The 16,511-nt window shown below is 44.4% G+C and overlaps 1 protein-coding gene across 1 annotated transcript; it reads right to left on the reverse strand.

The window, feature by feature from the left end:
* Nucleotides 1-2,374: 2,374 nt before the first annotated feature.
* Nucleotides 2,375-13,380, reverse strand: LEPROTL1 (leptin receptor overlapping transcript like 1). The gene is made up of 4 exons (XM_040994232.1): nt 13,286-13,380; nt 7,761-7,836; nt 5,931-6,117; nt 2,375-4,592 (listed from the first exon to the last, which is right to left on the reverse strand). The coding sequence occupies exons 1-4, from the start codon at nt 13,299-13,301 to the stop codon at nt 4,476-4,478; spliced, it is 396 nt and encodes a 131-aa protein (XP_040850166.1). The 5' UTR covers nt 13,302-13,380; the 3' UTR covers nt 2,375-4,475.
* Nucleotides 13,381-16,511: the final 3,131 nt, after the last annotated feature.

The following is a 16,511-nucleotide window of genomic DNA, read 5'->3' on the forward strand; positions in this document are numbered from 1 at the left end:
GCCTTTTCTGCCACCTGCTACCCCAACAGCTTCCGGAATCCCAGGCAATAGAAGCAACCGCGGAATGCCACAGCAGAGAGGCGCTTGGCTTTGCATGGCCCCTGGCTCCCCATGGCCTGTCGCGAGCACAAGGCCTGCCAGCGAGAACTGGAAGTTGGCTCCTGAAAGGGTTTGTTGCTGTGTGACATTGCTCACACTTCTCTTGGCGTGGCTGGAGTGTCTTTGTGGCATCTCCTTAGGCTGTTGGTTAGCCCTGTGCTCCAGGTTGCACATATTCAGAGCTTCTAGAATGTTGCCACCGGGAAGTTGCTAGATGGAACATTCAAACCAAATGTGGAGTTCGAGTATAACCATCTCAGTGACACAGCCAAAAGTTTGAACACCAAATTGTTTTCTAGCTAACTGGCTGCACATTTCTTAGTGTCTGGAAAGTATTTTTAAATCACTGTTCCAGGCATTGGACTGTGAAAGTAACTACTAGGCCGTTTACATTGATAAATGACAAGTGTCATTTCTATCATAAAGTACAGCTCAGAATCTTTTCTTCCTTTTCTTAATCCTTTGCAGACTGACAGTTTCCCTCACTGCTACATGCATAACCAGATTTTGCAGCTGATTCTCACTCAGGTTTTCAAAGTCGATAGTTTTGACCATGGCAAAAATAAAGTCCACATATTTTAGTTTAATCCTGGGTTACAGGTAAAATCCTTAAATATTCAATGTAAGTAAACCCAGCTTGTCAGAAAAACATTTGTCCTGTATCTGGGAAGCTCACAAATCTACGTTTCATTTCTGTTGTAGCTATATTTACAGGGCATTATGCAGTAACCTGATCTGCCAGGAGAGAACTTTTGAAATTAATTCCAGATGTCTAATAAATCAAGATAATAACTATTAATAGCAATGCTCTTGAAAACAGATTTGAAGATACTCAGATTTATTCTTTAATTACTTTATTCTTTGTAATGGATCCTAAACTGCCATCATGCTTCTTTGCACAGCATCAGCCATCCCACTGGCTCCGGAAGTAGAAATGGAATTCTGGTCCTCCTCGGAGGAACACATACAAAACAACTCAAATGTAAACCAGAATGATTTATGTTCCTAACAGTTTCTGAATTTTCTCTATCTCCCTCTACTGGAATTAATGTTTACAAATTAACGTTTGAGTTGTTGTCTAGTCCTCAGCCCGAGGATGCTTTCAAATAATCCTCCTGGGCCTGGCGCAATAGCCTAGTGGCTAAAGTCTGCCCCTTGCATACACTGAGATCCCACATGGGCGCCTGATCTAATCCTGGCAGCTCCACTCCCATCCAGCTCCCTGCTTGTGGCCTGGGAAAGCAGTCGAGGATGGCCCAAAGCCTCATGACCCTGCACCCTTATGGGAGAGCTGGAAGAGGCTCCTGGCTTTGAATTGGCTCAGCTCTGGCCGTTGCAGCCACCTGGGAAGTGAATCACTGGACAAAAGATCTTCCTCTCTGTCTCTCCTCCTCTCTGTATATCTGACTTTGTGAGCGCAATGGCCCATGCTATGCTTATCTGAAGCCAGGAGTCGGGAATTTCCTCCAGGTCTCCCATATGGGTGCAGGGTCCCAAGGCTTTGGGCCATCCTCGACTGCTTTCCCAGGCCACAAACAGGGAGCTGGATGGGAAGTGGAGTTGCCGGGATTAGAACTGGCACCCATATGGGATCCTGGCGCATTCAAGGTGAGGACTTTAGCTGCTAGGTCACAGCACCGGGCCGTTCTGTGGTTTCTATAAAAAGTTTGATAATTTTTCTATGTAACTCTTCCAAAGAATTAAAAAAAAAAAAGTGTGTGTGTGTGTGTGTGTTGTGTGCATGTGTGGTGGGGGTTGAGGGTGGGGCTGGTGTTGTGGTGTAGCCTATGGGCATCTCCTATGGATGTTGCTTCAGTTCGAGTCCTTCCAGGTCCACTTCCAATCCAGCTGCCCGCTGATGTGCCTGGAAAAAGCAGTGGAGGATGGCCCAAGTCTTCGGGCCCCTACACTCATGTGGGAGACCCAAGAGGAGCTCCTGGCTTAGGCCTGGTCCAGCCTGCTGTGGCCATTTGGGAAGTGAACCAGTGGAAAGAAGATCTATGTCTCTCCTCTCTCTCTGTAACTCTGCTTTTGCAATAAATAAATAAATCCTTGAAAGAAAAGTTAGGTAAAAACTTTGTTTCTCCAGATTGTCACTCCTTTCACAAAGGGCTTCATTGTGACATTTGTTATCATGGCTTTGATTTTAATGCTGCAAGTCTTCTCTTATAAGCCATTTCATATTTGCTTTATTTTAATGAAAATGTTAATGTGCTTTAAAAACTGAAGTGCACAGTGTATTTTCATTTCAAAAACACCCGTAAGCCAACAGATATTTAAAATCTTTATTATTTCATCAAAATTTTTCTTTCCATAGAAGAATGGCAATGTTGCGTCAGTGCATATTCTATGGAAAATTCATACCTCAAGTAACTAGCCTGGAAATGAGACACGGCACTGGAAAGCGAGTGTGCCTAGTCAAAGACGGAATGCTGCCAAGGCCGTGAGGACACAGGGAGAAGATGCAGCTGGCAGGAGAGGAGGCTACGGCGGAGAGAATCAAACAGCAGCAGCGCACTGCACTGATGTTCTAGAACGGAGCCTGGAGATGTACCAAGACTGCACTTCCTGCAGAGACATCCAGCAGCTCAGAGGCACGAGTTGCCCAACGGGACCCCGCGGTCTAACTCAGCTGCACCTGTGCTTTCATCGCAAAGCCAGAACACTGCAGCACCACAAGCCATGTTCGGACTCACAGGGAAATGGTATGCTCACTGCTTCCTGTCTCTTAGCCCAAACTCACAACGTGGGTCAGGCAAAAATAATGGTGGCTTTAGGCATCTTTAGTAAAAAGCTGAATGAATCCAAAATTTGTTCCCACTTTCTTAAGAAATAAACTTTACAAAACAAAATACAGTTATTAGAATTACTCAATTTTGGCTGAAGGCAAAATGATTTTTATGTGGATATACTGAATAAACACACACAAACAAGTGTCCCTAACAAAATACTGTGAGACTAACCTGAATGTTTCCAAAGCCAGCTCCTGAAAAAGCACTGATTACTGTGACAGGCAGATGAGCACGACACTTGGAACATGCCTGGTTACTGGGAACTTTTTGGTCAGGTTTGTTTCTGAAGCTGCTACACAGCTGGATTTGGCTACTCTGCATTAATTCATGACAAATGCCTTTTCTAAGGAAACGGATCTACCATGATGAAATCAATAAAAATAACTGAGAAGTACACAGGAAACCTGTCTTAAATATTTTAAAGTTACAAATGGTATAACCTTACAGAATAAGAACTATCCTTACCATGGTCTACATCTTAAATCGTTAATGCATGACTTAATTATCTGCAAGACTAACAAGTCACTTGTTAATCATGTAAAGGCCTTGCTGGGGAGGAGCACTCAGAAAGTATGGCATAGCAATTATTTTCCTGGTGAGTTAAACATTTCTGTCATTAAACTATACTTGAGATTATTTTACTTAATATATACAACATACAAAATAAGTTAAGAAGCAGGGGAAGGTTTTCTGGTGTCTGCGATGCAAACATACAACTTTTCTTTATCAACAGGCATTCCTTCTGTGTCCATTTTGTCCACAGCAAAACACAGAAGGCTGGAGTAGAAATAAAAAATTTCACTCATAAATAGAAATCGCATTCCAACATAATTTCTTCCCACACTGCAACACACTCCATTTTAACTACCATAAACATAAATAAAAATTCTATCTTAACTATCTGCTTTTATATCCTTACCTTGAAATTTAACATTAATTCCTCTAACAACTGAAAAGAAAACCAATCCTCTGTGGCAATTCTCTTTCAGTTCACAAAACACCTGTCTACTAGTAAAACCGGCAACCCTTATGGAGGGCTGGGGCATTACCACTTGGCCCCTCTGAGGTATAAATGCAGCTAGATTTGCACTGAGTATATAAAGTATGCCAACAGCCTGCATAAATTGGGGAGTGATATCATTATAATTAAAAGCTTATAATTGTTTGTAATGGAATTTAACTAATTTTAAGAGAAAAGATGTATTTTAGCCCCGTAAAACAGCATAATGCTGAATTCCTAACCAATACAAATGGTTACTACATTTTTTAAAATGTTTAACATTGCATACTATTAAAAAAAATGAACAGGAAGAAATACATAAATATTTGAATTCAGCAGGACACCACAAAAAGCATACCAGAGATAAATGTACAATCAGTCAAGCTTTTCCAAAAGAGAAAATTCTTTTAATCCTTCAGCAAGTCTCTGAAAATAGTATGCTTACAAGAAGAATGAGAAGGGAGCACCTAGAATACCCCCAGGAGGCTTGCTATACCATTCAGCATTACTGCCCCGTCTCCTGTGTGCATGGATGGCCAACAAATGACAAGAAGTCCATGTGACAAAAGTTCAGTCATTTCTCTTCACCACTGCTGCCAGCTGAAGTCGTCGTTGCTTCCGAAGACCAAGAAAAAGCCTAGTATCGTTGCAAAGATGACTGTGTTTCCTGTGAGAACAAGTGCGCAGGCTCCCCATTCAATCTATGGAAAGGAGATAGAAACACTGTGCTAGCAGAGGTATGAAAACCAAGCAGAAAGTGAAAGGCAAACTAAGCTTCTAGTGACATGTTAATCATGACCAGAACAGAGCACCTGTCCACACTGCACCCTGAACCCAGCTTTAAACTAGCTACATGGTGCTCCCTTCAACAGGACATGCAGGAGAAACAACTATTCAAAACAAGCATGACTTCTGAGCTGTGAGGAAGCAACAGGGAATTCTAACACTTTTTAAGGACATTCCCTGCAGCGCTATCTTGGAGTGGGCTTGAAGCCACGTGGGTCAGATGCCCGGGTGCTGTACCAGAGTACCTGCGTTGGTTCCTGCCTCCAGCATCTTGCCAATGCCAACCCTGGGAGGGAGGCAACAAGGACGCCTCAAGTAATTGGGCTCCTGTCAACTGGGGGAGGAGCTACCTGGCCCTGGCTCAGCCTTGCCACTGTGGGCATCTGGGGAATAGACCAGTGGACAGGAGCTCTGCCTCTCAAAGAAAACACTGCTTTTTAAAAACCTCTCTAAGGAGCAGACTGAAGTATCAGAGATGAACACATCCTGGTACACTCTTTTCCAAGGGCACAAGCAGTCCTCATTCCCCATGTGCAGGGCTAGGCTGCTTAGCCCCTGGGCTCTTTGCCTTCTTCTCGACTGACGTGACACTGGGCTCACGATCTGTGGCGGGGAGAGCCAAACCCAAGATGCCCAGACTTCTCATTTTGGTGGCACGTGCCTACCTGCAGGGAACACACTCTGCGCAAGTCTCGCCTGTCTTGAATTTTACGGGGCAGCCTGTGAAATGCAGTTGCTAGTACCAAGAGAGCTGACAGCTGACCCACAGGGAAGGAATGGCCATGCACTCTAACTGTACTTCTACTAGTTAACAAGGACAAACAGCCAAGGTTTCCATTTTTATCTTTTAGGGTCCTGTTCTCACATCTCCCTCTCCTTAAATTTTTAATTTTTACTTGAAAGGCAGAGTTACAGAGAGGAGAGACAGAGATCTTCCTCTGCTGGTTCACTCTTCAAATGGCCACATCAGCCAGAGCTAAGTCAATTCTAAGCCAGAAGCTTCCTCTGGGTCTCCTACATGGGTGCAGGGTCCCAAGGACTTGAGCCACCCCTTGCTGCTTTCTCAGGTCATAAGCAGGGAACTGGATTGGAAGTGGAGCAGCTGGCACTCAAACCAGCACTCATATGGGAGGCTGGTGATGCAGGCAGAAGGTTAGTGCGTAATAGCACCTTGTCACTCTCAACAAACTTTCTAAAGAACAAGTTGACACAGCTTGAAACAGAATCATGAATAGAAGGATATATTCACTTACTAGATGTGCTCTGGCAAATACAATAGGAAGTCCAAAAGCTGAGACAACAATGCCTGTTGTAAGAAATATGGCAAGTTCCTTGCAAGCGTTACTCATGGCATCTGTGTCATCCACTAGGCGTCTTGCTATGCAGTATGGAATAGGTGAAAGAACGTAGAAAAACAGAACAAACAGCGGCCAGTATTTGCTAGACAAAAAAAAAAAAAACAAAGTCACTGTAGTTTCCACTACTTATGGAATTTTCCTCCTTATAAAATATGCTTTTCTTTTATGAAACTTGTACTGCAAGCTACTAAACGTGCAGCAGTTGAAAACAAGAACCAACTCTGCACTGAAGTGAGAAAGCTTCTGAGTCACAGTATCGCTAAAATCAATTATAACAGAATTCAGTGTTTTTTTTTTCTCATATTAAAAGAAAATGTTCTTTAAGAGCTGGAATCAAAGTTCTAAATTCAAAATATTTTTCATTTTGAGTTCTAAGTAGACTTTTGGAAGGTGGATATATGAACACAATAACTTTTGAAAATCAAGATTCATGACTTTGACCTCTAATGAATGATATCTTTCCAAAATCATTTCCTAGTTCTGATAACTATAGCCGCGTAAGATTCCATGACCGGGAGGACCCGTGTAAAGGGTACAAGTGACTTCGCTGGACTCTATTTGTTACTTCTTAAGAGTTTTTTCATTTAAGACATGATCTTTAAAACTGTCATAAAATAAAATACACATAGCAGCAGACTTACTAATACTCAGAAGCTTATAATAAGTAATGATCTATTTCCTGCCCCCTAAAAATCTTAACTTAAGAGAACAAAAATATTAAAAAAGGAATCTATGCCTAAAGAAAAAAAAATTCCAAACCATGAAAAAGCATAAAGACTGAAAGCTCAAGTTGCTCCGATGCGCCTTCGTGTTCTCACTGTCCTCCTGAACTCTGCTGCACCTGCCCTATCTCCACTGACACATGTGCCAGCTCATCTGAATGTGTCACTGTCATTTTTCACAAAGCCCAATGCAAACGGAGGATCTTACATATTAGCACTTACAACTTTTACTCATTCTTTCAGACTGCTAGGATTTTCATGGCTGCAGGTACCACAATATAACCAGGTTCCTTTTGAGAGACTTCAAACAAGCCTGCGCATACACCTATACCCTGTTCCTTCACATTATCTCTGCAAATATCTGCAAGTGGATTTTCATGAGAAAAGTTTAAATGCAGGATTAAGTCAAAGGACAAGTATTTTTGAGAACCATAGCAAACTCCTCTCCCCTCAAGCCCCACGATATACAGAGCTGCCTTGACCTTGCAGTTTCACTCTTGCCAGGTGGCTTTCATTTCATTTCAAGTAAGGCTGAGTGTATTTTTATGTGTTTATTGGCAATCTGTACTTTCTTTGCATATTTGTTGTTCATTCTTCTATTGTTTACCTCGTCCTCTAAATATTAAAAAGTTCTTTCTATCCTAAGGAGAGTCATCATTTGCGTCACGTGTTCTGTAGCCAACTGTATTTTGATTCTGCTTATGGTATTTCTTTGCAATAAGATTTTTAATTAAGTATCAAGAGGTGTTCAAAATCAAGCAGTAGTTCTGAGTTAACACATTACTGTTTTGTTACTACCAAATGGCAGGTAATAGCTAAAAATTTTTTTTTGCACCTCGGTGTCCAAAAATCTTCATAAACATACTAAGTAATGATTTCTAAAAAGGTTTGTGTTTCACACATGAACAACTCTCTGAATTACTATATCAACAGTGAAGTCAAAAATTTTAAAAGCTCTAAAAGCAGAAAACAATTTACCCATAAAGAAAATATTTTTACTTACTTGTATATTGGAAGGGCACATCCAAGCATCAAAAACATCAGCCCGATTGCTCCGCCAAAGGACAAACTGATCAAAGCTACAGGGAATAAAAGTCCAACGGAAGCACTGGTTACTCCTACTCAGTTAACATGATTTTTATTAAGATGAGTAATCCCAGGAGAAACCTCCCCAAAACCAAAAAAGTGCCAAATGCTTTAAAAGTAAGTTGTTTCAGGGCCAGCATCGTGGCACAGCACGGTAAGTCGCTGCCCACCATGCTAGCATACCATATTGGGGCCAGGTTGTGTCCTGGTTATTCCACTTCCAATCCAGCTCCCGCTAATGGGCTGGGAAAGAAGCAGCTTGGGGCCCTGACAAACATATGGGAGACCTGGAAGAAACTTCTGGCTTCTGGCTTCAGCCCGTCCCAGCTGTGGTCACTGAGATCATTTTGGAAGTGAACCAGTAGATGGAAGAACGCTCTCTCTGTATCTCCCTCTTTCTGCAGCTGTCTTTCCAATAAATAAATAAATCTACTTTTTTTTTTAGTTGTTCCTAAAAGTGTAATTATCAGCCTCAGAATAAAGTCTTTTGTTGCACCTTGAAGGCAAAATGCTAATTTGGACAGCCCTACTGGGAAACTCTGAAATTAAAATACTTCACTGTCTGAATCTCAGCTGAGTAGAGACGGCACATCAAGAGTAGAAAACTACACACTAGGAAACTGCTTCTGTACAGCTACTTGAAATATCGCATCAAACCGCCCCCAGGCTGTGTATATGAGATGTATATGAAGCAAATGAATTTCCTGTTTAACTTGGGTTTCATATCCAAGAACTATCATATTTATGCAAATATTATAAAATCCCAAAAACTTCCAAAACCCAAACATTTCTGGTTCAAAGTACTTCACATAAGGCTATCAGCCTGTGCTCATTTTCAGCCTAATACACAACAAGCAAAGCACCACATTCAATACTGCTTCCAGCTCCACTGTGTATCAGCTCACAGGATCACTGACCTTCTAGCTATCAGTGTTTTATTAATTCTACAGATCATTAACTTTGAAAAGCAGCATGCACTGCACTCACAAGTTTGCTGAACTTCACGAAGCTCATCCTATGAGAAAAATCTTCCAATCTAGCTTTGCTATTTGTGTGTGTGTGTGTGTGTGCGTGTGTTTGTGTGTGTTTAAAGAGATTGATTTATTGGGGTCAGGGCTGTGTTACCCCTGCAGCACCGGAATCCCGTATGGGTACAGGTTTGAGTCCCAGATGCTCCCTGCTAATGTGCCAAGGAAAGCAAGTGAAGAATGGCCCAGGTACTTGGCATCTTGTACTCCTGTGGGAAAGCCAGAGTGACAGAGTGACCTCAGAGGGAGAGACAGAGCTCCTACCTGTTGTTTCACTTTCCAGATGGTAACTTTCAATAGCGGGGACTGGAACAAACTAAAGCCAGGAACCGTATCCTGGTCTCTCACAGGTGTGGCAGGAGCCCAAGCACTTGGATCATCATCTGCTATCTTCAAGGTACATGAGCAGGGACTTGACCAGCACTCTGATATGCAAAGCTGGCGTGCATGCGGCAGCTTAACTTGCCGTACTACAACACTGGCTGACAGCTCCCGCTTGGTGCACGCACACTCTCAATGGACGTTAAGTATGATTTCGGTCCAGTGATTAAGAAGCCTATAATTGGTTTCTGCTAATTTAGATCCAGGAAGAGTCATGCAGGCTTATGTGATACAGTTCCTACACCTATTGGGAGACTTGGATTGTGTTTTTGGCATCTGACTTCAGCCTTGGTCAAGCCTCAGCTGTTGTGGATACTTGGGTAGTGATTCAGCAGACGGAAGCTCTCTGTCTCAATCTTCCACTCTGCCTCTCAAAATAAATTAAAAAAATTTTTTAAAGATAAGAAAAACGTCAAAGGAGATCTATAGTTACATTTTAATCTGTTCATTTTACTACAGATTCTGATCTACTTCACAAAGCTATAACTGGGTATCCTTCTCTAAAATCTGTAGAATACCTGAGCACAACCCTTGTGTGGTGTCACTATTTTAAGTTATTATTATAAGCACCAAATGCATTCTACAGATGAAACAAGATGAAATATAGTTTGTAAAGTTAGACATACATACACACACTCACTTACAAAGAGATTATATATCCCAAATATCTCTGATTGATTTTCCAATCACTGGTTCACTCCCCAAATTGCCCAAACAGCCACAGCTTGGATGGCCAAAAGCCAGGAATCAGGAGCTTCCCTGGGTCTCCCATGTGAGTTCAGGAGCCAAAACGGGCCATTATCTCCACTGGTTTCCCAGGCACATTAGCAGAGGCTGGACTGGAAGCGGAGCAGCCAGGACTCAAACCAGTGCCTCTTATAAGAAGCTGTGTGAGCAGAGATTTCCATGGAATGAAGGAGTAAATCCCACAGCTGGGGTGAGCATTTCAGGCATGAGTGTCTCCTCTTGCCTGTTATCACAGCCCCAGTCTCACACTGATACACACGTGTCTGTCATCCCACCAGAGTGGGGAGCAAGCTTTTCTGTTGTTCGGATGCTGATGAGCCAGTTCTTAACACTAGCAAACGTGTCCATAATGAATGCAGCAAAGTGGAAATCAACATTGAGAAAGGAGAGGCGCTGGATCCTAATGCCTGCAGCCACAAACTAGTTTTCTAAATAATTTATCCACCTTTGCATTCTTTTTTCTTTAAAATGAGAGCTGGATTGGATGCAAGCCAATTCTCCGAAGAGTAAAAATTCTGCTAAAAGGCATGCTAAAGAAGTAAAAATGCATCTCTTCTTTTCAAGATGTAGTTGCAAAGAGCTAAGTTCACTATGAATATGATGTGCATAGTTAACCCCTCAGTTACTCAGAAGCTATTGATCCAGAACACAATCCTGGAGGAAAGAAAATGTACTAAGAGGAGATAAGTCAGCATTACAAAGGCCACACACCAAAGCGAACAGAAACTCAAAAGCTTGAAAAACAGAAGTTACTCTTCAGAGGTTATGAACTCAACTTTATGACACAATTTCTGGGTGGAATTCAAACACTATATATATATATATATATTTATCTTAGAGAATCATCTTTAATCATTTATACATTTTTTTCCAAAGGCAACTCATATCCAGAAAAAAATGAAAAGTAACTTGCACTTCTCAAAAGGGATCAGTGGTACCTCTAACCTGTGAAGCAAAATTTTCTAAGTCTGATTATCGTGTTTCCCACATCAAAGCCAACGAGAAACAGGAAAAAGAACCGTATGTAAGAACTGTCCTCTCACAAGAGAGATGAGAGCGAGAAGAAAAGTATGTCTGTGATGTACTTGGCTAGAGGCAAGGAGCCTTAAGACTTGCAGTCTCTGAGGACAGCTGTGTTCTTCTCAACAAGCAAGTGCAGGGGCCAGAGTGGAGGCCCAGCAGTGGGAGATGGCCCACATGTTGCAGCCTTGCTCAAGTTCCTGGCTTCAGCCTGCCCTAGCACTGGCTATGGAAGCTAACTGCGCCATGAACCAGTGGATGGATGATTTGTCTTTGTGTTTCCCTCTGTAACTCTGAATTTTAAAATAAACAAATCTTTTAAAGTTTGCAAAAGAACTAAAACTAGGTAAGGGTCAGGTACCAAAACAGATTGTTTCAACATAAACCAAGATTGTTTCATTACCCACAGTGGATATTAATCCTGGAAAACAGCTGCTTAACTCTTCTAATATCCTACAGTCTAATTCCTCTTAAATATGATTGTACAATGGTAAAGTAAGGCCCTTGGAGTTGTTTCGAATCCACATACCTGGGCATAATCTATGCATTCCATACTCAATACTGAAAAACACTTCAAAAACAACTTTATGTAACATCTCATCTTTCAGCAATGCTGAGTAAAAAGAAAGCCACTGAGGACCAATGGACCATTCTCAGAGGAGCTCTCATAACTGCTGGTCTTTCTTGGGCTTTACAAAATCAGGGGCATGGCAGGTTTATCTGCAAACTTCATCTCCTGTATATAAACTTACTTTCAGTGACACATCAACAAGGTAAGAATTTCCAGGGTAACTGAGTGATGCAATCTTGGGCAGAAAAAAAAAATCTTAAGATGCACTAAGTTCTACTCCCAAAGCCCCTAGGCTAGGGAGGGAGCGCCAACTCCAGGGACCAGGTGCTGCTTCTTAGCTTACAGAGAGTAAGAGAACAGCTGCCCAACAAGAGAAACCAAAAATCCAATCTATCACAAAATAGCAGGCAAAGGGTTCAGGAAATACCCATTGGCCTCTAATTATAGCAACCCTCTTTCCTACTATCAACAAAACAGGCCAACAGGGAGAAGACAGCCTGATCCACAGCCGCACGACCTGAGATCAGGTGTCATCGTATGGATACTGAGCTCGGAGAAGTCAGAGCAGAAAGGGATTGCAGTCTGAAAGGCAATGAACAAACGGGGAGGAACAGAGAAGCAGGCAGCAACCCCAAAGCCACTGCAAGGGGATGGGAAAGTATCCCACTTCCTCCTGAGACAAGGATTTAGGAAGGAAACGTCTTCAGGTCTCAAGAAATCAACCAGACACAGCAAAGAACCAAACAAACCCGAGACCCTGGGAAAGAAGCTTAGCTCAAGTCGTTCTTAAGGCAAAAGTAAATAGAGAAATAATAATAATAATATTGCTAACTAAATTGCTCACTTCCGGCTTGTTTGGAGTTCCCATAACAGCGGCAGATCGGGGAATCTAGGTATAATTTGTTTAAGAGAAACTTTGGCTGGTCATCCCACTGACAACAAAACTACCAAGCAGTTGGAAGGAATGCAACATTCTTCATTTCTAAGGAAAACACATGAGTCCACGAGAAATGCGCCTTATTTTTTTATCTTGTCATTAAAGTGTCATATTCATCTTACCCTACCACAAAGAAAAAAAGAACTTGGGAATGGGCGGGGGGTGGGGGGGTGATGCCTCCAGGTGCACAATTGTGGAGACCGGAGAGGTCCGGGGGCACTTGGGGGTGTCTACTGTGGCGCCCGAACACCCCGTCCTGACAGCGTGCAGGAGTGGGTGTGGGAAGCAGCGTGTCCCAGCACAAGAAGGTCGCACTTGGTGGAAAATGACTCTGACTATTTTCCCAATCACGCACGGCCGGCGGCCTCAACCCCTGTCAAAAGCACACCCTGCTCGGGATGGCCCGAGTGGCGGCGGCGGGACTCCCCAGCACACAGCGCGCCACTTGGGGGGCTTGGTCCGGGGGGCGACGGGAGCCCGGCACGAACCCCAAGTCGTGGGTGGATGGGTGGGGGAAGAGGCTGCCGACCCGCAGCGATGGCCCCGGCCCGTCCTTCCCCCATACAGCGCCGCGCCCACCTCCGCAGGGGTCAGCGAGGGTGGCGGGGTGCCCGGTGCGGGGGTCGCCGGGTCGCCCCTCGCCCCGAGCGCGGGAAGCCCGGGCCAGCGCGGGGCGGGGTCGTGCCGGACCCCCGCCCGTCACCCCTCTCTCCCCGGGCGGCCGCCCAGCCCGCCAGCACTGCGCGCCCCAGGCCCACCTTTGATTCCGGCCATGGCTGTGACGTCGCTCCTGGCTCCACGACCCAAAGGCAGCGGCGGCCGGGAGACCGGGACGCGCGACGACGGCCAGACAACACCCGGAAGTGCGCGACGCAGCACTTCCGCCGGCGGCTGGTGCCCGCGCGGGGGCGCGGGGAGCACGGGGGGCGCAGGGGGCGCGCGGCGCGGGGGCCGAGGGGTCGAGCCTGGGCTGAGGGGCCCCTGCCGTGGTGGGGCGAGGGTGAGGCCACGTGCGGGCGCCGGCGTCCCGGTCGAGGCCAGCCGGAAGCTCCTTTCTAAAGCATCCATGCCTTCTCCTGCAACCTCCTACGCTGGCTCGGGTTCTTGCGGGGTGCGGGGTGGAAGGGATGCGGCTCTGGGACCCCAGGGTGGGTATACCCCGAATCCACTCCCTTGGGAGTCTGTGAGAGCCTCTTGGTAGTCCCAGGACTTGGCCCAAGGCATGGATTTATCCATCTTACAAATATCTTACCAAACCTGGCTAAGCCACAGAAGTGACCAAAAGCCAGTCGAAGGGAGCTAGCCAGGCTGAGTGAGATATTCACACACAAAAATGTAAAATTACAGGATTGATTATGGGTAAGTAAGGTCAGATCTTGCCACTCTGTAATGAGCCACTTACCACATATCATGAGTGCAGTCATGCACCCAGATTCCAGGAAATAAAGCAGAAACACGCTACGGTTATGCGCTGCTCGGCAGACCACAGATGTGAAGATAGCATCTTGATGGAACTTGAGAGCCTGGTGACCTTCCAGCCTGCTGACTGTTGCAGCGTGTGGTGCTGCTGTGGAAGCAGACCTACTGAGCTGCCAGACTAGAAAAGTGCAGCAGCGCAGGCATAGGTGGTGTGTAAAACTTGATGAGGACTGTAGATGACTGAGCCTCATTTATGTAATACCTGTCTAATTGTGAAACTGCTTATGGCGCTTCACCCCCAGCTATCTTATACATCTCTGGATGGCATCATTTCTCCCGTGCTTGATGTAGTCCTGTGTGGTTTTATTCATGGCTGTAGGTGGGATAGGCTAAATCAATCTTCTTTCTGTATGTTATCTAGCCTAGTAGGACATACCATCTAGGTTTATGGTAAATATATACCTTGCTGTTGGCACACCATAGATAACAAAATGACACAATTGTCAGAATGGGTCCTGTTTGTCAAGATATGCTGCACTGTGTTGGAGTGCAACTACGGAACAGCCGCACAGGCAGAGTCGCTGCTCCCTGCCTTTCTGCCCAAAAGCGTAACAACAATTCCCCTTTCTACAGGTATTAGATTTCTATTCCTAAAAAAAGAGTTATTATTTTCTTTTTACAAATTTTAGTTTTGATTTCTTTAAAGGTTTATTTATTTTTATTGCAAAGTCAGATATACAGAGAGGAAGATCTTCCATCCGATGTTTTACTCCCCAAAGGATCACAACGGCAGTGCTGAGTCGACCTGAAACCCAGGAGCCAGGAGATTCCTCCAGGTCTCCCACAAAGGTGCAGGGTCCCAAGGCTTTGTGCCATCCTTGACTGCTTTTCCATGCCACAAGCAGGAGCTGGATGGGAAGTGGAACAACTGGGATTAGAACCGGCACCCATATAGGATCCCAGTGTATTCAAGATGAGGACTTTAGCTGCTAGTCTGCTGTGCCAGGCCCACAACTTTTAGTTTTGTAATTAATATTTTTCCATTGGTGAATGAAGTAGTACTGTTTGAGTCCACATAAGCATTACTAAAAATAACTATGACCCTTCATTAGTTTTTCCCATATATTTACCTTTGCATCATTTACTCACCCTAGAAGACCAACCCTCTGGGCTCGGCATGGTAGTCTAGTGACTAAAGTCCCCACCTTGCACATGCCAGAATCCCATATGGGTGCTGGTTCTAATCCCAGTGACTCCCCGCTTCCCATCCAGCTCCCTGCCTGTGGCCTGGGAAAGCAGTCAAGGACGGCCCAAAGCCTTGGGACCCTGTGTGCAAAAAGTTCTATCATCTTCCTGAGCCAGGAAAACAGAGTTTCCGCATAGGACGATGGAAGCAAAAAATCAAGGTACAACATATACCCTGGGATTGTGCGATCCTCTGGACAGGATCTGTGGGCTTCCAGCTCTCTTCTCCAGACCACTGAAGCCGATCCATGCATGCCCTCCCTAGCTGTCATGAATGGAGTAGGTAAGATTCCTGGAGAAATGAATGATTGTATCCCAAATGTCACCACAGCATCCTCTCTTATTTCACTCTATGCTATTCCATCTGGGAAAGCAGGTATGTTTCAGCATGGATGATTTTTAAATCAATGCAGGGTTTTTTCAAAATTTAGCTTTTCTATAAACTTGTGTATGGATTCTGATTTTTTTTAAGGTACTAGAATAAACTTATTTATTTCCCTTTACTGTGGGCTTTCAGAAGTGTCCTCATATATTCTTTGGCTTCCATGGTCACCAAATCCTAGGAGATGGCGCACCTTTAGCTCTCCCATGAGATTCACAGTGCGTCTCCCATGAAAATGCTGGAAGGGCTGTTTTCATCTGCAGATGTTACCTAAGGAACAGTGCCTCTAAACCCGAACGACACTGTTTTTAGGCGCTGTGTTTCGAGGACTATCTCTCTAAAACCAAATGCCCAGGTTTTCCTCCCAACTTTTTGAATTAGAAATTCTGTGGATGGAACCCAGACATCTGAAAGTTGAGCAAGCACCCCCAAGTCATGTGTCTGGGAAAGCAGCAGAGGATGCTTGGGCTCCTGCACGCACGAGGGCTACCGGGAAGAAGTTCCTGGCTGCTGGTTTGGGACAAGCCCAGCTCTGCTGTTGGGGCAATTTGGGGTGTGAAGGAGCAGATTGAAGATATCTATCTCTGTCTCTCCCTCTCTTTCTGTAACTCTGCCTTTCAAATAAACAAATCTTAAACAGATAAAATTACTTCGTCAGTAAGGCCCCTCTTGAAGTTATCTCCCAGTCTCAGTTGTATGACATGGTTTTATTTTCACCAATGCACCAGTAGTCTTTTAATGCTTTTAATGTTGATGTCTGTGTTACTTGCCTTATCCTATTTGAACCCAAATTCCACCAGCACAGGGTCTCTGTATTCTGCACGCCTGTAACAATGCCCGGTGCAAACGAAGCATTGAGGACATCCCAGCAGCGTGAAGGCAAGAAAGAAATCCAGGTCTGTCAGACTTTGACACTGCAACAGTTGTGTTGTGTCTGG

This window comes from Ochotona curzoniae, unplaced genomic scaffold, assembly GCF_017591425.1.
Source record: "Ochotona curzoniae isolate NIBS_2020 unplaced genomic scaffold, NIBS_Ocur_1.0 contig_899, whole genome shotgun sequence".
NCBI lineage: Eukaryota > Metazoa > Chordata > Mammalia > Lagomorpha > Ochotonidae > Ochotona > Ochotona curzoniae.

Excerpts from the sequence above, each read along its gene's own strand:
- LEPROTL1 (XM_040994232.1), bottom strand. Across the intron at positions 6,118-7,760 it reads TGTGCCCTTCCAATATACAA|CAAATACTGGCCGCTGTTTG; the intron begins GTAAGTAAAAAT and ends TTTTTTGTCTAG. Across the intron at positions 4,593-5,930 it reads TATTTGCCAGAGCACATCTA|ATTGAATGGGGAGCCTGCGC; the intron begins GTAAGTGAATAT and ends TCCTTTCCATAG.